Source organism: Hypanus sabinus, chromosome 5, assembly GCF_030144855.1.
Source record: "Hypanus sabinus isolate sHypSab1 chromosome 5, sHypSab1.hap1, whole genome shotgun sequence".
NCBI classification, from domain to species: domain Eukaryota; kingdom Metazoa; phylum Chordata; class Chondrichthyes; order Myliobatiformes; family Dasyatidae; genus Hypanus; species Hypanus sabinus.
Window position 1 is genome coordinate 162,207,824 of NC_082710.1, and position 18,773 is coordinate 162,226,596.

Genomic DNA, 18,773 nt, shown 5'->3' on the forward strand with positions numbered 1-18,773 from the left:
AAGTCCAGGTCCCGTCCCACCGCGTCCATTAACCGCTGGAACGTCTGTGTGGCATTCTTCAGGCCGAACGGCATGCGGAGGAACTCGAAGAGGCCAAACGGGGTGATGAGAGCCGTCTTGGGGACGTCGTCAGGATGCATCGGGATTTGATGGTACCCTCGGACAAGGTCGACCTTGGAGAAGATCCGGGCGCCGTGCAGGTTTGCCGCAAAGTCCTGAATGTGCGGCACAGGGTAGCGGTCCGGTGTGGTAGCCTCGTTCAGCCTGCGGTAGTCGCCGCACGGTCTCCAGCCCCCCGTCGCTTTGGGCACCATGTGCAGGGGGGAAGCCCAGGGGCTGTCGGACCGCCGGATGATCCCCAATTCCTCCATTCTCTGGAACTCCTCCTTCGCCAGTCGGAGCTTGTCCGGGGGAAGCCGCCGAGCACGGGCATGGAGGGGTGGTCCCTGTGTCGGGATGTGGTGCTGTACGCCGTGCCTGGGCATGGCTGCTGTGAACTGCGGTGCCAGAACCGATGGGAACTCCGCCAGGACCCTGGTGAAGTCGTTGTCGGACAGCGTGATGGAGCCGAGGTGAGGGGCTGGCAACTGGGCCGCGCCCAGGGAGAACGTCTGAAAGGTCTCGGCGTGTACCAGTCTCTTCCTGGGCAGGTCAACCAGCAGGCTGTGAGCTCGCAAAAAATCCGCACCCAGAAGCGGTTGGGCTACGGCGGCCAGTGTGAAGTCCCACGTGAACTGGCTGGGGCCGAACTGTAGCTGCACCTGACGGGTGCCATAGGTCCTTACTGTGCTGCCATTCACGGCCCTCAGGGGGGGACCCGGTGCCCTGCTGCGAGTGTCGTAACTTGTCGGAGGTAAAACGCTGACCTCAGCCCCAGTATCGACCAAAAAGCGGCGTCCCGACCTGCTATCCCACACATACAGGAGGCTATCCCGATGGCCAGCCGCCGTAGCCATCAGCGGCGGCTGGCCCTGGCGTTTCCCGGGAACTTGCAGGGCGGGCGGCAACGGCGGGCTTCTGCGCCCCACCGCTGGTGGTAGAAGCACCAGTGGTCATTGGGCCGGGGGTTAGTGGGCTCTGCGGCCGGGCCTGGACTGGTTTGCTGCCGGGAGCGTGGCTGGGTGATCTGTGCGATGGACGCCCCGCTCACCTTTTTGGCGTTCCACAGCAAGTCCGCCCGGGCTGCCACCTTCCGGGGGTCACTGAAATCCGCGTCGGACAGCAGCAGGCGTATGTCCTCGGGCAGCTGCTCCAGGAATGCCTGCTCAAACATGAGGCCTGTGTGTCCCTCGGCCAGAGACAACATCTCGTTCATTAAAGCCGATGGAGGTCTGTCGCCCAAGCCATCCAGGTGCAGTAAACGGGCAGCCCGCTCGCGCCGTGAGAGTCCGAAAATCCTGAGGAGCAGGGCTTTGAATTCCGTGTACTTGCCGTCTGCCGGGGGCGACTGTACGAACTCCGCGACCTGGGCAGCTGTGTCCTGGTCGAGGGAGCCCACCACGTAGTAGTAGCGGGTGTCTTCTGAGGTGATCCGGCGAACGTGGAATTGGGCTTCGGCTTGCTGGAACCATAGGTCCGGGCGCTGTGTCCAGAAACCCGGCAGTTTCAACGAAACCGCATGAACAGAGGCGGCGTCGGTCATTTCTGGTCCAAAAATCGTTTGGACCGTCGGGGTCACCAATTGTAGCGGTGTGCTACAAACAGCGCTAAAATTACGACACGGAGTCGGTAACTGCAGTCGAAGGAAAAACTTTATTCGAAAACTTCAGCCTCACTTTTAAGCCTCTGTCAACCGGCCCCCCATGGCGAAGAGGCTCCAAAGCTCTGTGCTCGCAAACCCCCGTAGGCTATCTAATTGTGAGTCGGTTCGCATACGCTAGGAAATGAGCCGCCACAAAGCTTTTATTTCTCTTATTCTTAAAAAAAATAAAAATCCAGCTGAATGTTCTTCTTACATTTCTTTATTAAATGTTGATGCAAAAATTTTAGCCAAAATCTTAACTCGGAAGACTTGAAAATATTCTACCATCTAAAATATCGCATGACCAGACAGGATTTATTAAAAATCATTACTCACATTTTAATATATGTCAGTTATTGAATGTGATATATTCACCATCCAAAAAAATATCAGAGAGTATGTTATCCTTAGATGCAGAAAAAGCCTTTGATAGGATTGAGTGGAATTATCTTTTTAAGACCTGAAAAGTTTAACTTTGGGCCTAATTTTATTCGTTGGGTTAAATTAATCGTCTCCTACCGCTCGGGTTATTACTAACTCCCAAATTTCTAAGCCCTTTAAATTACAGCGGGGAACTAGACAAGGATGTCTTCTTAATCCTTTTCTTTTTGCTTTAGCTATAGAACCCTTAGCAATAGCACTTCGAGAAGCTAAGGACATTTCTGGTATACTAAGGGAAGGTATGTCTAATAAAATTTCATTATACGCTGATGATATTTTACTTTTTATCTCTAGCACTGAAACTTCTTTACCTTTGGTTCTTTCTTTAATCTCCCAGTTTAGTTCTTTTTCAGGATATAAGCTGAACCTACATAAAAGTGAGCTATTTCCTTTAAATGACCTAATGTCATCAAATGCCAAATTTCCATTCAAAGTTGTGACAAGTCAATTTACATATTTAGGTATAACGATTACTAAAAACTTCAAGAATGTATTCAAAGAAAACTTAAACCCCTTATTGAATTATGTGAAAAAGACGCTTTGTCTGTTTCTTTATCCCTAATTGGCCGAATTAATTCGATTAAAATGAAGATTCTTCCTTAATTTTTATATCTTTTTCAAGCCTTACCTATTTCTATTCCTAAGACATACTTTGATTCTTTAGATTCAATTTTAACTTCTTATATTTGGAATAATAAACAAGCTCGTTTAAGTAAAGTTTGCTTACAAAGAAATAAAGAGATGGGTGGATTAGCCCTACCCAATTTTAGGTTTTACTATTGGGCTGCCAATATAAGGAATATTACTTTCTGGTCCTATTATATTTATCGTAAAGATTGCCCTTCATGGGTCTCCTTAGAAGTTAATACTGTAAAAAATTCCTCTATTGTCTCTCTTCTTGGATTATACTCTTCTTTTTCAGCAAATAAAACAACAGATAACATAATTGTTAAGCAAACTTTAAGGATCTGGTCTCAATTTAGGACATTTTTTGGCTTAGCGAATTTTTCATTATCATCTCCCATTCTCCTTAATTTTTTTTTATTCCTTCCATGACTGACAAAGTCTTTAAGGATTGCGATGAATTAGGTATTAAGTGTTTTTGGGACCTGTTTATCTCAGGATCTCTTGCTTCATTTGACCAATTGTCAAATAAATTTGCACTCCCAAAATCACATTTTTACAGATACTTTCAAATTAGAGATTTTCTACATTTCCAGTTAGCTACTTTTCCTATAGGTCCTGATAAAAAATTTACTGGACAATCTTTTAAATTTAAAACCTTTTGTTAATGGTTCTATTACCGGTATCTATAACTTGTTGATTGATTCTAGACAAGACTTTTTAGATAAAATAAAAAAAGCTTGGGAGGATGACCTAAATTGTCAGATTTCTGATGATAGATGGAATAAAATTCTTAAATGGGTTAATAAATCATCTTTCTGTTCTCGTCATTCTCTTCTACAATTTAAAGTGGTTCATAGAGCTTACATTTCTAAACAGAAGCTCTCCAGTTTTTACCCAAATGTTTCTCCACTTTGTAATAAATGCAACTCTGTTGATGGGAGATGGGAGATGCCAGAGAGTAGTGGTGGATAATTGTTTATCGGGATGGAGGCCGGTGACTAGCGGGGTGCCTCAGGGATCTGTTTTGGGCCCAATGTTGTTTGTAATATACATAAATGATCTGGATGATGGGGTGGTAAATTGGATTAGTAAGTGTGCCGATGATACTAAGGTAGGAGGGGTTGTGGATAATGAGGTGGATTTTCAAAGCTTGCAGGGAGATTTATGCCGGTTAGAAGAATGGGCTGAACGTTGGCAGATTGAGTTTAATGCTGAGAAGTGTGAGGTTCTACATTTTGGCAGGAATAATCCAAATAGAACATACAGAGTAAATGGTAGGGCATTGAGGAATGCAGAGGAACAGAGAGATCTAGGAATAACTGTGCATAGTTCCCTGAAGGTGGAGTCTCATGTAGATAGGGTGGTGAAGAGGGCTTTTGGAACGCTGGTCTTTATAAATCAAAGCATTGAGTACAGAAGTTGGGATGTAATGCTAAAGTTGTACAAGGCATTGGTAAGGCCAAATTTGGAATATTGTGTGCAGTTCTGGTCACCGAATTATAGGAAAGATATCAATAAATTAGAGAGAGTGCAGAGACGATTTACTAGGATGTTACCTGGGTTTCCGCAATTAAGTTACAGAGAAAGGTTGAACAAGTTAGGTCTCTATTCATTGGAGCGTAGAAGGTTGAGGGGGGATTTGATCGAGGTATTTAAAATTTTGAGAGGGATAGATAGAGTTGACGTGAACAGGCTGTTTCCATTGAGAGTAGGGGAGATTCAAACTAGAGGACATGATTTGAGAGTTAGGGGGCAGAAGTTTAAGGGAAACACGAGGGGGTATTTCTTTACTCAAAGAGTGATAGCTGTGTGGAATGAGCTTACTGTAGAAGTAGTAGAGGCCAGTTCAGTTGTGTCATTTAAGGTAAAATTGGATAGGTATATGGACAGGAAAGGAGTGGAGGGTTATGGGCTGAGTGCGGGTAGGTGGGACTAGGTGAGATTAAGGGTTCGACACGGACTAGGAGGGCCAAGATGGCCTGTTTCCGTGCTGTGATTGTTATATGGTTATATGGTTGATGCCTCTTTAATTCATATGTTTTGGCGGGAAGTATTTCATACCTTCTCACAACATTTTAGGGTCCAATTTTTCCCAAATCCCCTTACTGCCTTGTTCAGTATTATTGCAAATGGAGATATAACTTTAAATACTCCTAACCTACAGGTTTTAGTTTTTACCTCTCTTTTAGCAAGAAGAGCAATCTTGCTTAAATGGAAGGAGTCTACCCCTCCTACACATCTTCAATGGCTACATGATATTATGTCGTATTTAAATTTAGAAAAGATCCGCTGCTCAGTCTTAAATTCGAAACAATCTTTTTATGATATTTGGGGACCTTTCCTAAATTACTTTTCCAATTTATAAAGTTTAACAGTGCACAGACTGTTATGTATATTTTTATCTTCTCTTCTTAAATGAATATGTTTTTTTTCTAATTATTCATTGTCATCCATCAGCTTTTTTCTTTGGTAGTTGGTGTCATGGTTTTTCGTGCCTCACAAATGACCAGGAGATGCAGAAGGTTCTTCAAGAAGGGTTAAACTTTAATTTGCAAATCAAAGCTGAGACAGTCATTGAGCTAGTCGCTGATTGCCCACCGATCCCCGGACACAGCATTTTTTATATCAATCTCCTGGTCCAGTTTCTCAGGTACGTCCCATTGACTTAATCATGTTCCAGTCTACATCTCTCCAGCCACCCCTCACCAACACACCATTGTCTTTTACATTCCTAAGATTTCATTCTCTGGCAAATAGCAAGTTTACATTCTTAACACTTCTGACTTAATCGTGTTCTAATCTACATCTCTTTAGCTACCTCTCATTAACACACCATTGTCTTTTACATTCCTAGGATACATGCATAGCAAATAGCAAGTTTCAAAGCTGACTACATAGTTTTGGTTACACAGCAAATAATGCAACTTTTATACTCCAAATACTCCAATATTGGTAGGGGGTTGACTTTTTTTATATATTAAAAAATTTCTTTTATGATGTATGACGTATCTCTAAATTTTTGATTACAGAGTGGTATACCTTTATGAGTTATGCTATAACATTTTGATCAATTTTATTACAATATATGAATGTACACAAGTTATGTTGAGATGTATCTATGTGTTGCACTCTGTAAGTCTTTTTTTTCTTCTAAATAAAAATATTGTAAAAAGAAAGAAAGCGTTAGTTACAGGACCTGTTAAAATAGGACTACAACCCAGCTTACCCGTGAATGATGTTTCTCTATTGTTAGGGAATGACTTAGATGGACAAGTTTTTCCTGACATACATGTGACAATAAAGTCAGAGGGACGACGGATGGATTCTAACACAGATTCCTCCTGTGTTGCAACTCAAGCTGTAGCTAAAAAGCTTGATGAGCAGGATGAGGTTGTTACCCGTGACTGTTCAACTTGGGATTCGAATTTTGAGGATGTGTCAGAAACTTTCGTACCTTCATTGTTTGATCAAGATTCTTGGATTAAGTCTGACCATGAAGATTTGTCTCTGTCTTGGAAGGAGATGATAGCAGAGTAGAGACCCTGACATTATCAAATTAAAGGAACAAGCTCTCCCAGATGGTGAAACTGATAAGGTGCTGGGAGGATATTATTTTGAGAAAGGAGTATTAATGAGCAAGTGGAGATCACCTACAATTCCTGCCGGCGATGAATGGAATATTGTTCACCAGGTAGTTGTTCCTAAAGTTTATCCATATGAGATTTTAACTTTAGCACATAGTGTGCCCTTGGGTGGACATCAAGGGGTGAAGAAAACTGTTAACAAGGTTTTTAAACATTTTTACTGGCCTAGTTTGAGAAAAGATGTGGCGATATTTTGCAAAGCGTGTCATACTTGCCAAATTGTGGGTAAACCTAATCAAGTTACTTCAGTGGCCCTACTGCAACCTATTGCCGCATTTGGTGAACTGTTTTCCAAAACTTTTGTAGATTGTGTGGGCCCATTGCCAAAAGCAAAAGTTTGCCATCAATACATGCTGACCATCATGTGCACTGCATCTAGGTTTCCAGAGGCAGTACCACTGAGGAACATAACGGGCAAAAGTGTAACAAACGCTCTTATAAAATTCTTTACTTACTTTGGGTTGCCTCAGGAAATACAATCTGAGCAAGCTAGTAATTTTATGTCTGGATTGTTTCAACAGATAGTTTATAAACTGGGAGCTCAGCAGATTACCTCATCTGCATACTGTCTAGAATCGCAAGGAGCCTTGGAGAGGTTTCATTCTACCCTCAAGATTATGATTAGGACGTATTGTGTAGAAAATGAAAATGATTGGGATGAGGGTATACACTTACTTCTATTTGCAGTACGGGAGTCAGTACAGGATTCATTAGGTTTTAGTCCATTTGAACTTGTATTTGGGCATAGAGTTAGAGGACCTTTGGCCTTATTAAAAGAACAATGCATTAATAAAGAGGTACACACTGATTTGCTGGATTATGTCTTAAAATTTAAGGATAGATTACATAAAGTTTGTAGCTTAGCCAGGGAAAATTTAAAATCAGCTCAGGAGAAAATGAAAACCTTGTATTATAAAGAAGCTAGAATGAGGTCATTTAAGCCTGGAGATAAGGTGTTGGTTCTTTTCCCAGTGTAAACAAATCCTTCATAAGCTAGATTTCATGGTCTTTATGAAATTACGTCTAAAGCTAATGATGTGGATTATGTGATAAAGACACCGGATTGAAGAAGGCCAACACAATTTGTCAGATAAATATGATAAAACTATATTATGAGAAACAGTCTGCTGCTATGACTGTTGTGGTCAATAGTAATGAGTCTGATCTCACTAGGAACTTAATGGATGATTCATCTGAAACTCATTTTAAACCCAATGTTATTTCTGCTAGATTACCAAACTCAGCAATTCTGGAAAATATTGATGAGAAATTCCTCATTTACAGTCAGAGCAGAAGCAGCGGAGGAAGAATATAGGGATTTATTTCCAGACGTTCCAAAAAGAACCACAGTAGCTTCACATGATGTAGATGTTGGAGATGCCAGACCCATACAGCAACATCCATATTGGATGAACATGGAAAAATGTGAACTTGCTGAGAAAGGAATTAAGTATATGTTAGAAAATAATATTATTAGACCTTTTAATTCAAATTGGAATTCACCTTGTGTTAATGGTGCCTAAGTCAGACAGTAGTATTTGGTTTTGTACTGACTAGAGGATGGTGAATTCTGTAATGAAAACAGATGGTTGTCCAATCTCTAGAGTGGATGTTTGTGTGGATAAAGTTGGAAAATCAAAGTTTCTTACAAAGATTGATTTGTTGAAAGGGTATTGGTGTGTTCCATTGACGGATAGAGGTAGAGAGATTTCTGCATTCGTAACCCCATCTGGGTTATATGAATATAATGTTCTTCCATTTGTGATGAAGAATGCCCCAGGTACTTCCAGCAGGTGATTAATTCTGTGATTCGTGGGTTAAAAGTTACAGATGCTTATATTGACGATTTAGTTACAGGAAATGATACCTGGGAAGCACATGTTACTGCAGTTGAGAAGCTATGTGAAAGGCTTTCAAAAGCTAACTTAACTATTAACTTAGCTGATAGTGAATTTGCTCATGCCACTGTGACTTATCTTGGTTATGTTGTAGGTCTGGGCTTGGTTAAGGAAATAAATCAAACTCCAATTTAGCAACAAAGGTTTGCTGTTAGAGGAGTATAATATTTTGATAACTCTTACTAAAGGCAAAGATAATGTGATTGCTAACTGTTTATCTAGATGTTGAATGTACAATGTAATTTTTTTATGGAGTAGTATGTCAACATTTGTAATACTCCTATATATTAATTAGTAAGGTGCTGTATGATAATACTATGCATATTGTGTAGGTTATAGATTTTATCCATTTGTATTTTTTTTTAACTAATTGTTAAAATTTTGCTCTTGACAAATCAATAATTTTATTTGGAGGGAGGTGTAGCATCCCCTGTGGGTATCTTGTGACTGGCTTATGACCATGATGTAATTGAGTATTTGGTGAGCATGATATAATGGTCTTGTGATGGTGGGGTGATGTAATTTCCCGCCAGTGTGAGGTCACGTGATGACATGTTCTCACATGTATAAAACTGGAAAGCCTGCTGTGACACAGGAGTTTTTGTGTTGAGACCTCGTTTAAGTCGTCAGTTACCCTGTTATGCTGCATATTTGGTTTCATGACACAGTTTTGTTTTAAAGTGGAGTTTTACTTTCTATCTTAAGTCTCAAAGGTTATTGCCGGCAGTTTCACCAAATGCTGCCAGTTTTGGTTTGATCTACCTTTACAATTCCGTTGGAGAGTGAAGAATTTATCGATGTACAGGAACCTGAAGGATCGAGTAAATTTGGTCTCGTCAATGGTTTAATACAGGATTGACCTTATTGGATCTTTGTTCAAGGAAGTAGACAGACAGACATACTTTATTGATCCTGAGGGAAATGGGGTTTCATTGCAGCGGCACCAAGAATAGTGAAGAAATATAGCAATATAAAACCATAAATAATTAAATAATAATAAGTTAATCACGCCAAGTCCAGGACCAGCCTATTGGCTCAGGGTGTCTGACACTCCAAGGGAGGAGTTGTAAAGTTTGATGGCCACAGGTAGGAATGACTTCCTATGACGCTCAGTGTTACATCTCGGTGGAATGAGTCTCTGGCTGAATGTACTCCTGTGCCTAACTAGTATATTATGCAGTGGATGGGAGTCATTGTCCAAGATGGCATGCAACTTGGACAGCATCCTTTTTTCAGACACCACTGTCAGAGAGTCCAGTTCCACCCCCACAACATCACTGGCCTTATGAATGAGTTTGTTGTTTCTGTTGGTGTCTGCTACCCTCAGCCTGCTACCCCAGCACACAACAGCAAACATGATAGCACTGGCCACCACAGCCTCATAGAGCATCCTCAGCATCGTCCGGCAGATGTTAAAGGACCTTAGTCTCCTCAGGAAATAGAGACGGCTCTGACCCTTCTTGTAGACAGCCTCAGTGTTCTTTGACCAGGCCAGTTTAATGTCGATTTGTATCCCCAAGTAGTTGTAATCCTCCACCATTTCCACACTGAACCCTTGGATGGAAACAGGGGTCACCAGTGCCTTAGCCCTCCTCAGGTCCACCACCAGCTCCTTAGTCTTTTTCACATTAAGCTGCAGATGATTCTGCTCGCACCATGTGACAAAGTTTCCCACTGTAGCCCTGTACTCGGCCCCATCTCCCTCGCTGATGCATCCAACTATGGCAGAGTCATCAGAAAACTTCTGAAAATGGCAAGACTCTGCGTTGTATTTGAAGTCCAAGGATAGTAACCTGCATCCGCGATAACCCTGCCTTGTAAGAGCAGAAAGGGTTAGGGCAGTGTTATTTGCCAAGGAAAAGGACAGTTACTTTAAACTGATTTAATTTCCTTCACCGTGAGTCTTTTGGGCAAGGCATATTTCGGCTGGGATCAGCAGTAACATCATGTCGTCGAGGAATTTGTTACTTCAGGAAAGTCTCTCCTAATGGACCGTATAAATCATTTGGACATTCGCATTTACCACTTTAAGAACTGTGTTCACATTTATTGCTGTAAGACCTGTTGGAGTTGCTGTTTAGCAGTTAACTTCCGGTTAAGTTAGTTGTTTACTTTTCATTTTTGTTGAGCAGAGTTTAATAAATTGGTTACTTGTTTGTGGAAAAAAAAACCTGTCTCAATTCTATTTTCATTGTTGCCGGAGACGTGCCGGAACACTTGGAGAAACTGGGAGAATGGAATGGAGTCACTCACAGCAAGAAGTGGGGAGGGAAGTACAGATAAGATGGGTGTAAGAATCTTGGCTTGTAATGGATAGTGGTGATCAGTGTATCACCTGAACTATGATGGAGAGATCCAGGAAGGGAAGAGAAGAGACAGAGAAGCACCAAGGGAAGATGAAGGGAAGGTGGAAATTGGCAACTGTGGAACTTCTGCATTGACTAAGTGCAGGAAACAGCACCAACAGATTTGTCAATGTACCAGCGGAGGTTTTGTGGGAGTGAGATACTGATGTTCCAAACATTACACAGGAGGACGATGAATTTGGCCCACGTGAGTGTCCATAATGAGGCCTTTGATATGGAGAATGCAGCTGAAGGAGAAGGTGTTCAATGTTGGGATGAATCTGATCATCAGACCCTCCTGATCTGAGACACCAGTGCAGATGGATTGCACATCCATGGTGAAGATAAACTGACTGGGAACATGGAATTGTCAATATTCTGATAAAATTCAAAAATCATTTTTATTTTGCTCAGTTTATATTAACTTTCAAGCTGATTTATTTATTCAGTGATACAGTGCGGAGTGGGCAACAACTAGTGTCCGTGGGTGGGCTTGTAAAGAAATAAAAAGTTGTTGGGTGATTAAAAATGAGTGAACATACCAGTGAGGGAACTTGACTGATACAGACACTCAGTGGCTACTTCTGGAGGTACCTCATAAAGTGGCATTGAGTGTGTGTTTGTGTTCTGCTGCTGATATCGCCAATCCACCGCTGGGTTTGATGTATTGTGCTTTCTGAGATGCTCTTCTGCATCCTGCTGATGTAACAAGGGGTTATTTGAGTTACTGTCGCATTCTCGTCAGTGTGAACCAGTCTGGCCATTCTCCTCTGACCTCTCTCATTCACCCACAGAAATGCCACTCACTGGGTATTTTTGTTTTTCACACCATTCTCTGTAAACTCCAGAGACTGTTGTGCATGAGAAAGCAGGAGATCAGCAGTTTCTGAGATAATCAAACCATCCCATCTGGCACCAACAACCATTCCGCAGTCAAAGTCACTGAAATGATATTTATATTGTATTAAATTATAGTTCTTCCCCATTCTGGTGTTAGGTTTGAACAAGGACTGAATGTCTGCATGCTTTTATGCATTGAGTCGCTGCCACATGATTGTCTAATCAGATATTTGTGTGAACGATCGGGTTTCGGGGTCTATCTGATAAATGGTCACTGAATGTATTAGACAAGATGGATTTCAGTGATCAGTGAAATATCGGAAAGATATTCTTCACAATTCGTTCTTCTGAAGTATCCTCATTACTGTATTTGGTCAGGGAAGACGGATAACAAGGATGGAAAGTTGGAGTAAAAACAAAATGATAAATGAACGATAGAAATAAAATATTTAACATAATCAGTCCCACAAGCTGAGCTTTTGAAGAAATACGCATGAACAGTAGAAAGCAGAAAACCCTGAAGGGAGGCAGAGATAGAGAAACAGCAGCTGAAAGTACACTCGACCAAAACTTTGTGAAACTAGATGCATGCTAAAGAAATGTTTACAGAATCAGGAGTTTATCTAACCAGCCCTACCTGTGGGAAAGAAAACCTGTTGATCTACTGCTTTCACCAGAATGGAAAGGGAATGAATCGTCCCCCTTGTCTGATTGCACACTCTCCAAGACATTCCTATCTGGGGCGAGGTGGGAATTCCCCTGAGTGTGGCACAGGATGTACTGGTTGGTAAACAAAGTGTAAAAGTACACAAATGCCATAGTATGAGTAACAAATGTTTCAAAGGTATCATTTGTACCAAAACTATACGGGAGATGTTCAGAGACAGGAAAACAGACCCTTTTAAAATGTTTCGCAGATGGATGATCTGTGAAGTGGATAAGTGACCGGGATGAACGTGTAGATGGGTGGGTTAGTAAGTTTACAGTAAGATTAAGACTAGTAATGTTGTGGGTAGCGTAGAAGACTGTCAGAAATTACAATGGGACATAGATCAGTTGCAGATATGGGCACAGAAATAACATGGAGTTTAATCTGGCCAAATGTGAGGAGTTGCACCTTAGTAGATCAAATGTAAAGAGACACTACACTGTTACTGGCAAAATCTTTAACAGTGTTGATGAGCAGAGTGATCTTGGAGTCCAGGTTCATAGCTCATTGAAAACGGCTCGACAGGTTGGTGGGTGGTTATGAAGGTGTTCGGCATGCTTGCCTTTATTAGTCGAGGCATTGAGTTCAAAGGTCAGGAAGTTATGTTGCAGCTTTATAAAACTCTCGTTAGGCCGCATCTGGAGTATTGCAAATAGTTCTATAGGAAGGAAGTCCAGGCTTTGGAGACGGTACAGGGGAGGTTTACCGGGACGCTGTCTGGATTAGAGGGCATCTGCTGTAACGAGTGGCTGGTTAAACTTGGGTTGTTTTCTCTGGAGCAATGGAGGCCGAGGGGAAATCTGTTAGAGTTTATAAGAATATCAGAGGCATAGATAGAGTAAACAGAGAGTATAGTTTTCCCAGGGTAGGAATGTCTAATACCAGAGGGCATGGATTTAAGGTGCAAGGGGATCATTTCAAAGGAGATGAAAGGGCAGGTTTTCACACCGAATGGTGGCTGCCTGGGGTGGTGGTAGAGGCAGAAACATTAAAGACTTTTAAGGGACATTTCGATAGGCTCATGAATGTGAGGAAAATGGAAGGATATGGACAGTGTATGGAGATTAGTTTAGTTCGCTATTTGATTACAATTGTATTGGTTCAGCACAACATAGCGGGCCGAAGGGCCTGTTTCTGTACTGTACTGTTCCATGTTCTATGAGTGAACCATGGTGGAAGTTGAGAGGAAAACGGGGTTCAGTGTTTCTGTTGAGGATTTTCATTAGAGTGTTGCAGCAGACGGTCAGCCGTTCTTGTCTGGCATGTGGTGTCAGGATTGGTCTCCTTTCGGATTAACCAGGTCACAATATGAACGTTCCTGACTCGACCCTTTTTTTTCCCCGAGGCCGAGTGGCTAGCTCGACGCACACCGGCACGGATGGAAAGCGTGCTCGGGGGGTGGCCCAACTAGGATTCGAACTCGGGAGCCTTCGCTCCGGAGTCCGGTGCTGATGCCATTGCGCCACCTGCTGGCCGTTGTTCAGGATGACAGCAGACCAGAGATTATGAGCCAATCAGCCAATACATCTCCTATTAGGGGATAAAACAGGGCAGGTGACAAAAGTATGTGATCATAATGCCATTAGTTATGGTAATTATGGAGAAGGATTGATGTGGTCAGGTTAAGATGCTAAATTGCAGAAAGGCTAAATTTGATGGTATCAGAAAGGATATGGCAAATGTGGATTGGGACAGGTTGTTTTCTGGGAAAGGTATAATTGGGAAGTGGGAGGCCTTGAAAAGCAAAATTTTGAGGTTACAGTATTTGTATATTCCTGTCAGAATTTAAGACAAGGATAATAGGTTTTGGTATTCTTGATTTTTGAGAAATATTGATGCCCTGGTTAAGTAGAAGGAGATGCATAACAGTGTAGGCAGGGTAAAACAAATGAGATACTTGAGCAGTACAAGGAATGGAAGAGAACAATGAAGAAGGAAATCAGGGGGGCTAAAAGAAGACATGGCTTTGTGCGTGGTAAGTCAAGTCTAACCATTTTTACTGTATCTTTGAAGGAAGTTACCAGTGTAATGCCCTGGTTAATATTTCCAGGGCTATGTTGTAGGTATTTCATTTTAGCAAAAGCATTGTGTCCTGCTGGTAGAATGTTTTGGTTTTGACTAAGACAAGAAGCCCTGTTGTTCAACTTAGGAATGTTGTATCAGTCAATCAGGATGGTGGGATCTGGAGAAAGTCCTTGAGAGAGTGTAGTGGATGGAGCTTTGTGATGGACAGTAGTCTGGTTTGGGGTCAATTTTAGCAGGAGCTGCGGAGCTGGACAGAATGGAAGATACCACAGAATGCTATGGGAAGGAGAGTCCCCATTGCAAGATGTGCTTTGTGCAGATGAATATCTCCGAGGACGAGTGCCAATACTCGTGAGAGAAAGCCAGCTTGTTGAAGGTGGCCTTCAAGGGAAGTTAGGACTGTGGTGGGTGCTTTCAGGCAGACCGGGGGTTCAGCGCCGTGAATAACGGTTATACCCAGCTTTGGAAAAGATGAGCTCCAATATTTAGACAGGTTTAATTGTAATAAGCCCTTTTCTCTTCTTTCTTTTCTTTTTTTTAATAACTGTTTGATAAAGCTGCAATTGGTAAATATACTTTCTTTATAATATGTGGTGTACAATCTGTTATTTCTTGCCAACTGATAATTGGGTTTGGGCAGAATTTACAAAGCATTCGCTCAAATTCAGGTTTCTTTAATGAGAACTTAATGATGTTCCTGTTTGATTTGAACCTAAAATCATAAGGACCCAGATGTATATTTTTTATGAAAGGTGGCTTCTCACCGCTGAGTCATGTGGCTGCCTAAAACTTTTTATGAAGCACTAATTTCATTGATTCCAAAAAAGGGAAAAGACCCACTGGAATGTGTATCCTGTAGACCTATTTCTTTACTGAATGTAGATTTTAAAATCCTCTCTAAGATTCTAGCAAATAGGCTTGAGAGTATCTTACCTAATGTTATCTCAAATGATCAAACAGGATTTATTAAAAATAGGTACTCACATTTTAATATTTGAACATTATTAAATATCATTTATTCCCCCTCAGCCAAAGAATCTGAACGTATTGTATCTTTGGATGCAGAGAAAGCCTTTGATAGGGTAGAGTGGCCTTATCTATTTCATGTTTTGAAGAGGTTCAATTTTGGTCCAGGATTTATTTCCTGGATCAAATTGATTTATCATGCCCCAGTAGCTGCGGTTCTAACTAATAATCAAAAGTCTCCTTACTTTAGATTGTCCCCTTAGCCCTTTATTATTTAATTTGGCTTTAGAACACTTGCTATTGCTCTTAGGGATTCCAGTTCTGAGCAGGGTATTAGGAGAAGGGATAAATTACATAAAGTTTTGTTATATGCAGATGATTTATTAGTTTACATTTCAAATCCTATTCCTTCTATGTTATCTATATTTCTGGAATTCTGGATATAAACTTAATCTACATAAAAGTGAATTATTTCATATTAATAATTATTCTGATTATTATGATCAAATACCTTTTAATATTGCCAAAAACCATTTTACTCACCTTGGTATCAAAATTACAAAAAAATTTTAAAGACCTATATAGGTATAATTTCTTCCCTTTACCTGAATATACTCAACAGGCGCTTTCCAAATGGTCACCTATGTCGATGTCATTGATAGGTCGAATAAATGCTAAAAAAAAATGGTTATTCTACCGAAATTTTTATATATATTTCAAGCAGTTCCCTCTTTTGTTCCAGAAACATTTTTTGATAAAATAGACTCTGATTTTGTCTTATGTTTGGAATAATAAAAGCTCTAGAGTGAATAAACTTTAATTGCAAAAATCAAAAAAAGATGGAGGACTGGCTTTACCAAACTTTAGATTTTATTATTGGGTAATTAATATTCGCTATATTATTTTTTGGATTTATGATATAGATGACCAAGATTTCTCTTCATGGTTACAGCTGGAGGAAAATTCAGTAGTGGGGTTTTTGTTAGCTTCTTTATTAGGAGCTCCTCTTCCGTTTTTGCTTTCCAGAATAGATAGACAAGTTCTTAACCCTATTGTTAAACATACTTAAAAAATTTGGTTTCAATTTCGTAGATTTTTTGAATTAAATGATTTTTTTACTTTCTAGTAATATTTATTCTAATTTCTTTTTTAATCCATCAACTTTGGAGAAGGCTTTTCTAACATGGAAAATTAAGGGAATAAAAACTTCTTTAGATTTGTTTTTACAAGATGTTTAATGTCTTTTTCACAGTTAATGGATAAATATGATATCTCTAATACACATTTTTTCAGGTATTTACAGGTTAGGAATTTCTTACGTGATTTTTAACCAAATTACCCCTTGGCCTGCTCTTTAAATTTGGCTTACGTTATTTTTCAGTTAAAAATTTTCAAAAACGATTAATAGCTATCATTTATAAACAGTTAATGAATGCTCACATGTCGCCTAATGATAGGGTTCAACACACCTGGGAAGTAGAACTTCAACATTCACTTTCAGATAATCAATGGAGTAAAATTTATTATTTAGTCAATAATTCACCCACCTGCGTACACCATATTTTAATTCAGTTTAAGATAGGACATAGGGCCCATATGTCCAAAGATGAATTGGCGCACATATTTTCCTAATGTAAGCCCCATTTGTGATAGATGTAATGCAGAAGTGGCTACTCTAACCCATATGTTTTGGTCATGTGTAAGTTTAAATCATTTTTGGAGGGATATGTTTGGAATATTATCTAAAGTTATAGATGTGGATGTTCAACCTAATCCACTTACAGCAATTTTTGGGATTTTTCCAGAGAAAGCAAGCAAAGTGTCTGCTTCCGCCCAACATGTGATAGCGTTTTCAACTTTACTCCCTAGGAGAGCTATTTTGCTACACTGGAAAGAATCTAATTTGTCCACTGTTTTTTATTGGCTCTCCTCCATCATGTCATGTTTAAGTTCGGAGAAAATTAGAAGCCGGACATTTGATACATCCTTTGATTTTGAACAAGTCTGGCGACCCTTTATTCAATATTTTCACATGATTTAATTTATCTTTATTTATTTATTTTTCCTTATTCTCTTTGGGGAAAATCCTTATCCGTGAAGGTTTGGAAATGACTGGAAGGATGTGTTTTTTTTTCTCTTTTTTTAAAGTTTATCCTCAATTGGACTGCCCAATCTTTCTTTTTCTTTCTTTTCTTTCTCTTTTTTTTGTTTCAGTTTAGTTAGTGGGGTTTTTCTTTCTCTATTAATAAAATTTCCAATCTTTTTTTACGATTGCCATGAGGAGTTGTAATTTCTTTCTGACCACTGTATATATAACAGCATAATATATTACCTATTTGATTTTGATATTATATATTTCCTGTTTTTACTATTGCTGTTTATATGTCTTTTATGTTATCTATTTGTTAAAATCCACTTTCGATTTGTATATTCTTTATTTGAAAATCAATAAAAAAATATTGAAAAATTAGTCACGTGGCTATTGTTGCACCAGGAACGTTGAAGACAAAGCATGGATGTTGTTTACATAGACTTTAGCAAGGCCTTTGCAATGGTCCCACATGGGAGGCTGCTCAAGAAGGTTCAGTTGCTTGGCTTTCAAAATGAAGTAGTAATTTGGATTGGACATTGGCTTCACTGGAGAAGAGAGAAGCCAAAGAGTGGAAGTAGACAGTTACCTCTCTGACTGGAGAGCCGTGACTAATGGTGTGTCACAGGGATCACTGCTGGGTCCATTAGTTGTTTGTCATCTAGATCAATGATCTGGATGATAATGTCGTATTCTGGATCAGCAGAGTTGTGGATAACACCAAGACAGGGGGTCTGGTGGGCAGCGAGGAAGACTTTCAAAGCTTGCAGCAGGATCTGGAGCAGCTGGAAAAATGGGCTCAAAAATGGCAGATGGAGTTTAGTGTAGACAAGTGTGATGTGTTGCACTTGGCAGGATCATCCGGGCTAAGGCTTGCAAGATGAGAGGTAGGGCACAGAGGAGTATTTGTAGAACAGAGAGATCTGGGAATGCAGATGCATAATTCCGTGAATGTGGCATGACATGTAGATATGGTCGTAAAAAAAGCTTTTGACACATTTTGAGCACAGGAGTTGAGATTCTATATTGAAATTGTATAAACTATTGGTGGTCATAATTTGGAGTATTTTGTCCAGTTGTGGCCATTTCCCATAAGACTATTAGACCATAAGAGATAGGAGCAGAATTTGGCCCATCAAGTCTGCTCCGCCATTTCATCATGGCTGATCCAATTTTCCTCTCAGCCCCAATCTCTGCCTTCTCCCCATATCCCTTCATACTCTGATCAATCAAGACTCTATCAACCTCTTGTTCAAGTATACCGTACATAAATACTTGGCTTTCATAGCTTCCTAGAAGCATAGAAACATAGAAAATCTACAGCACCATACAGGCCCTTTGGCCAAGAATGCTGTGCATAACATGTCCTTACTTTAGGAATTACTCAGAGTTACGCATAGTCCTCTATTTTTCTCAGCCCCATGCACCTATACAGGAGTCTCTTAAAA

The 18,773-nt window shown here is 40.4% G+C and overlaps 1 protein-coding gene across 2 annotated transcripts in view; it reads left to right on the plus strand.

Moving 5' to 3' along the window:
* LOC132394520 (uncharacterized) overlaps positions 1-18,773 on the plus strand; it is a 153,480-nt gene that overhangs the window by 10,787 nt on the left and 123,920 nt on the right. The window contains exon 1 of one of the 2 annotated variants that reach the window (XM_059970789.1): positions 5,700-5,761. The exons of the other annotated variant lie outside the window; for it this stretch is intronic. Coding sequence (XP_059826772.1) covers positions 5,728-5,761 — 34 coding nt within the window. The 5' untranslated portion in view covers positions 5,700-5,727. Of the gene's footprint in view, positions 1-5,699; positions 5,762-18,773 lie in introns of those variants that run through there. 2 annotated transcript variants of the gene reach the window in all.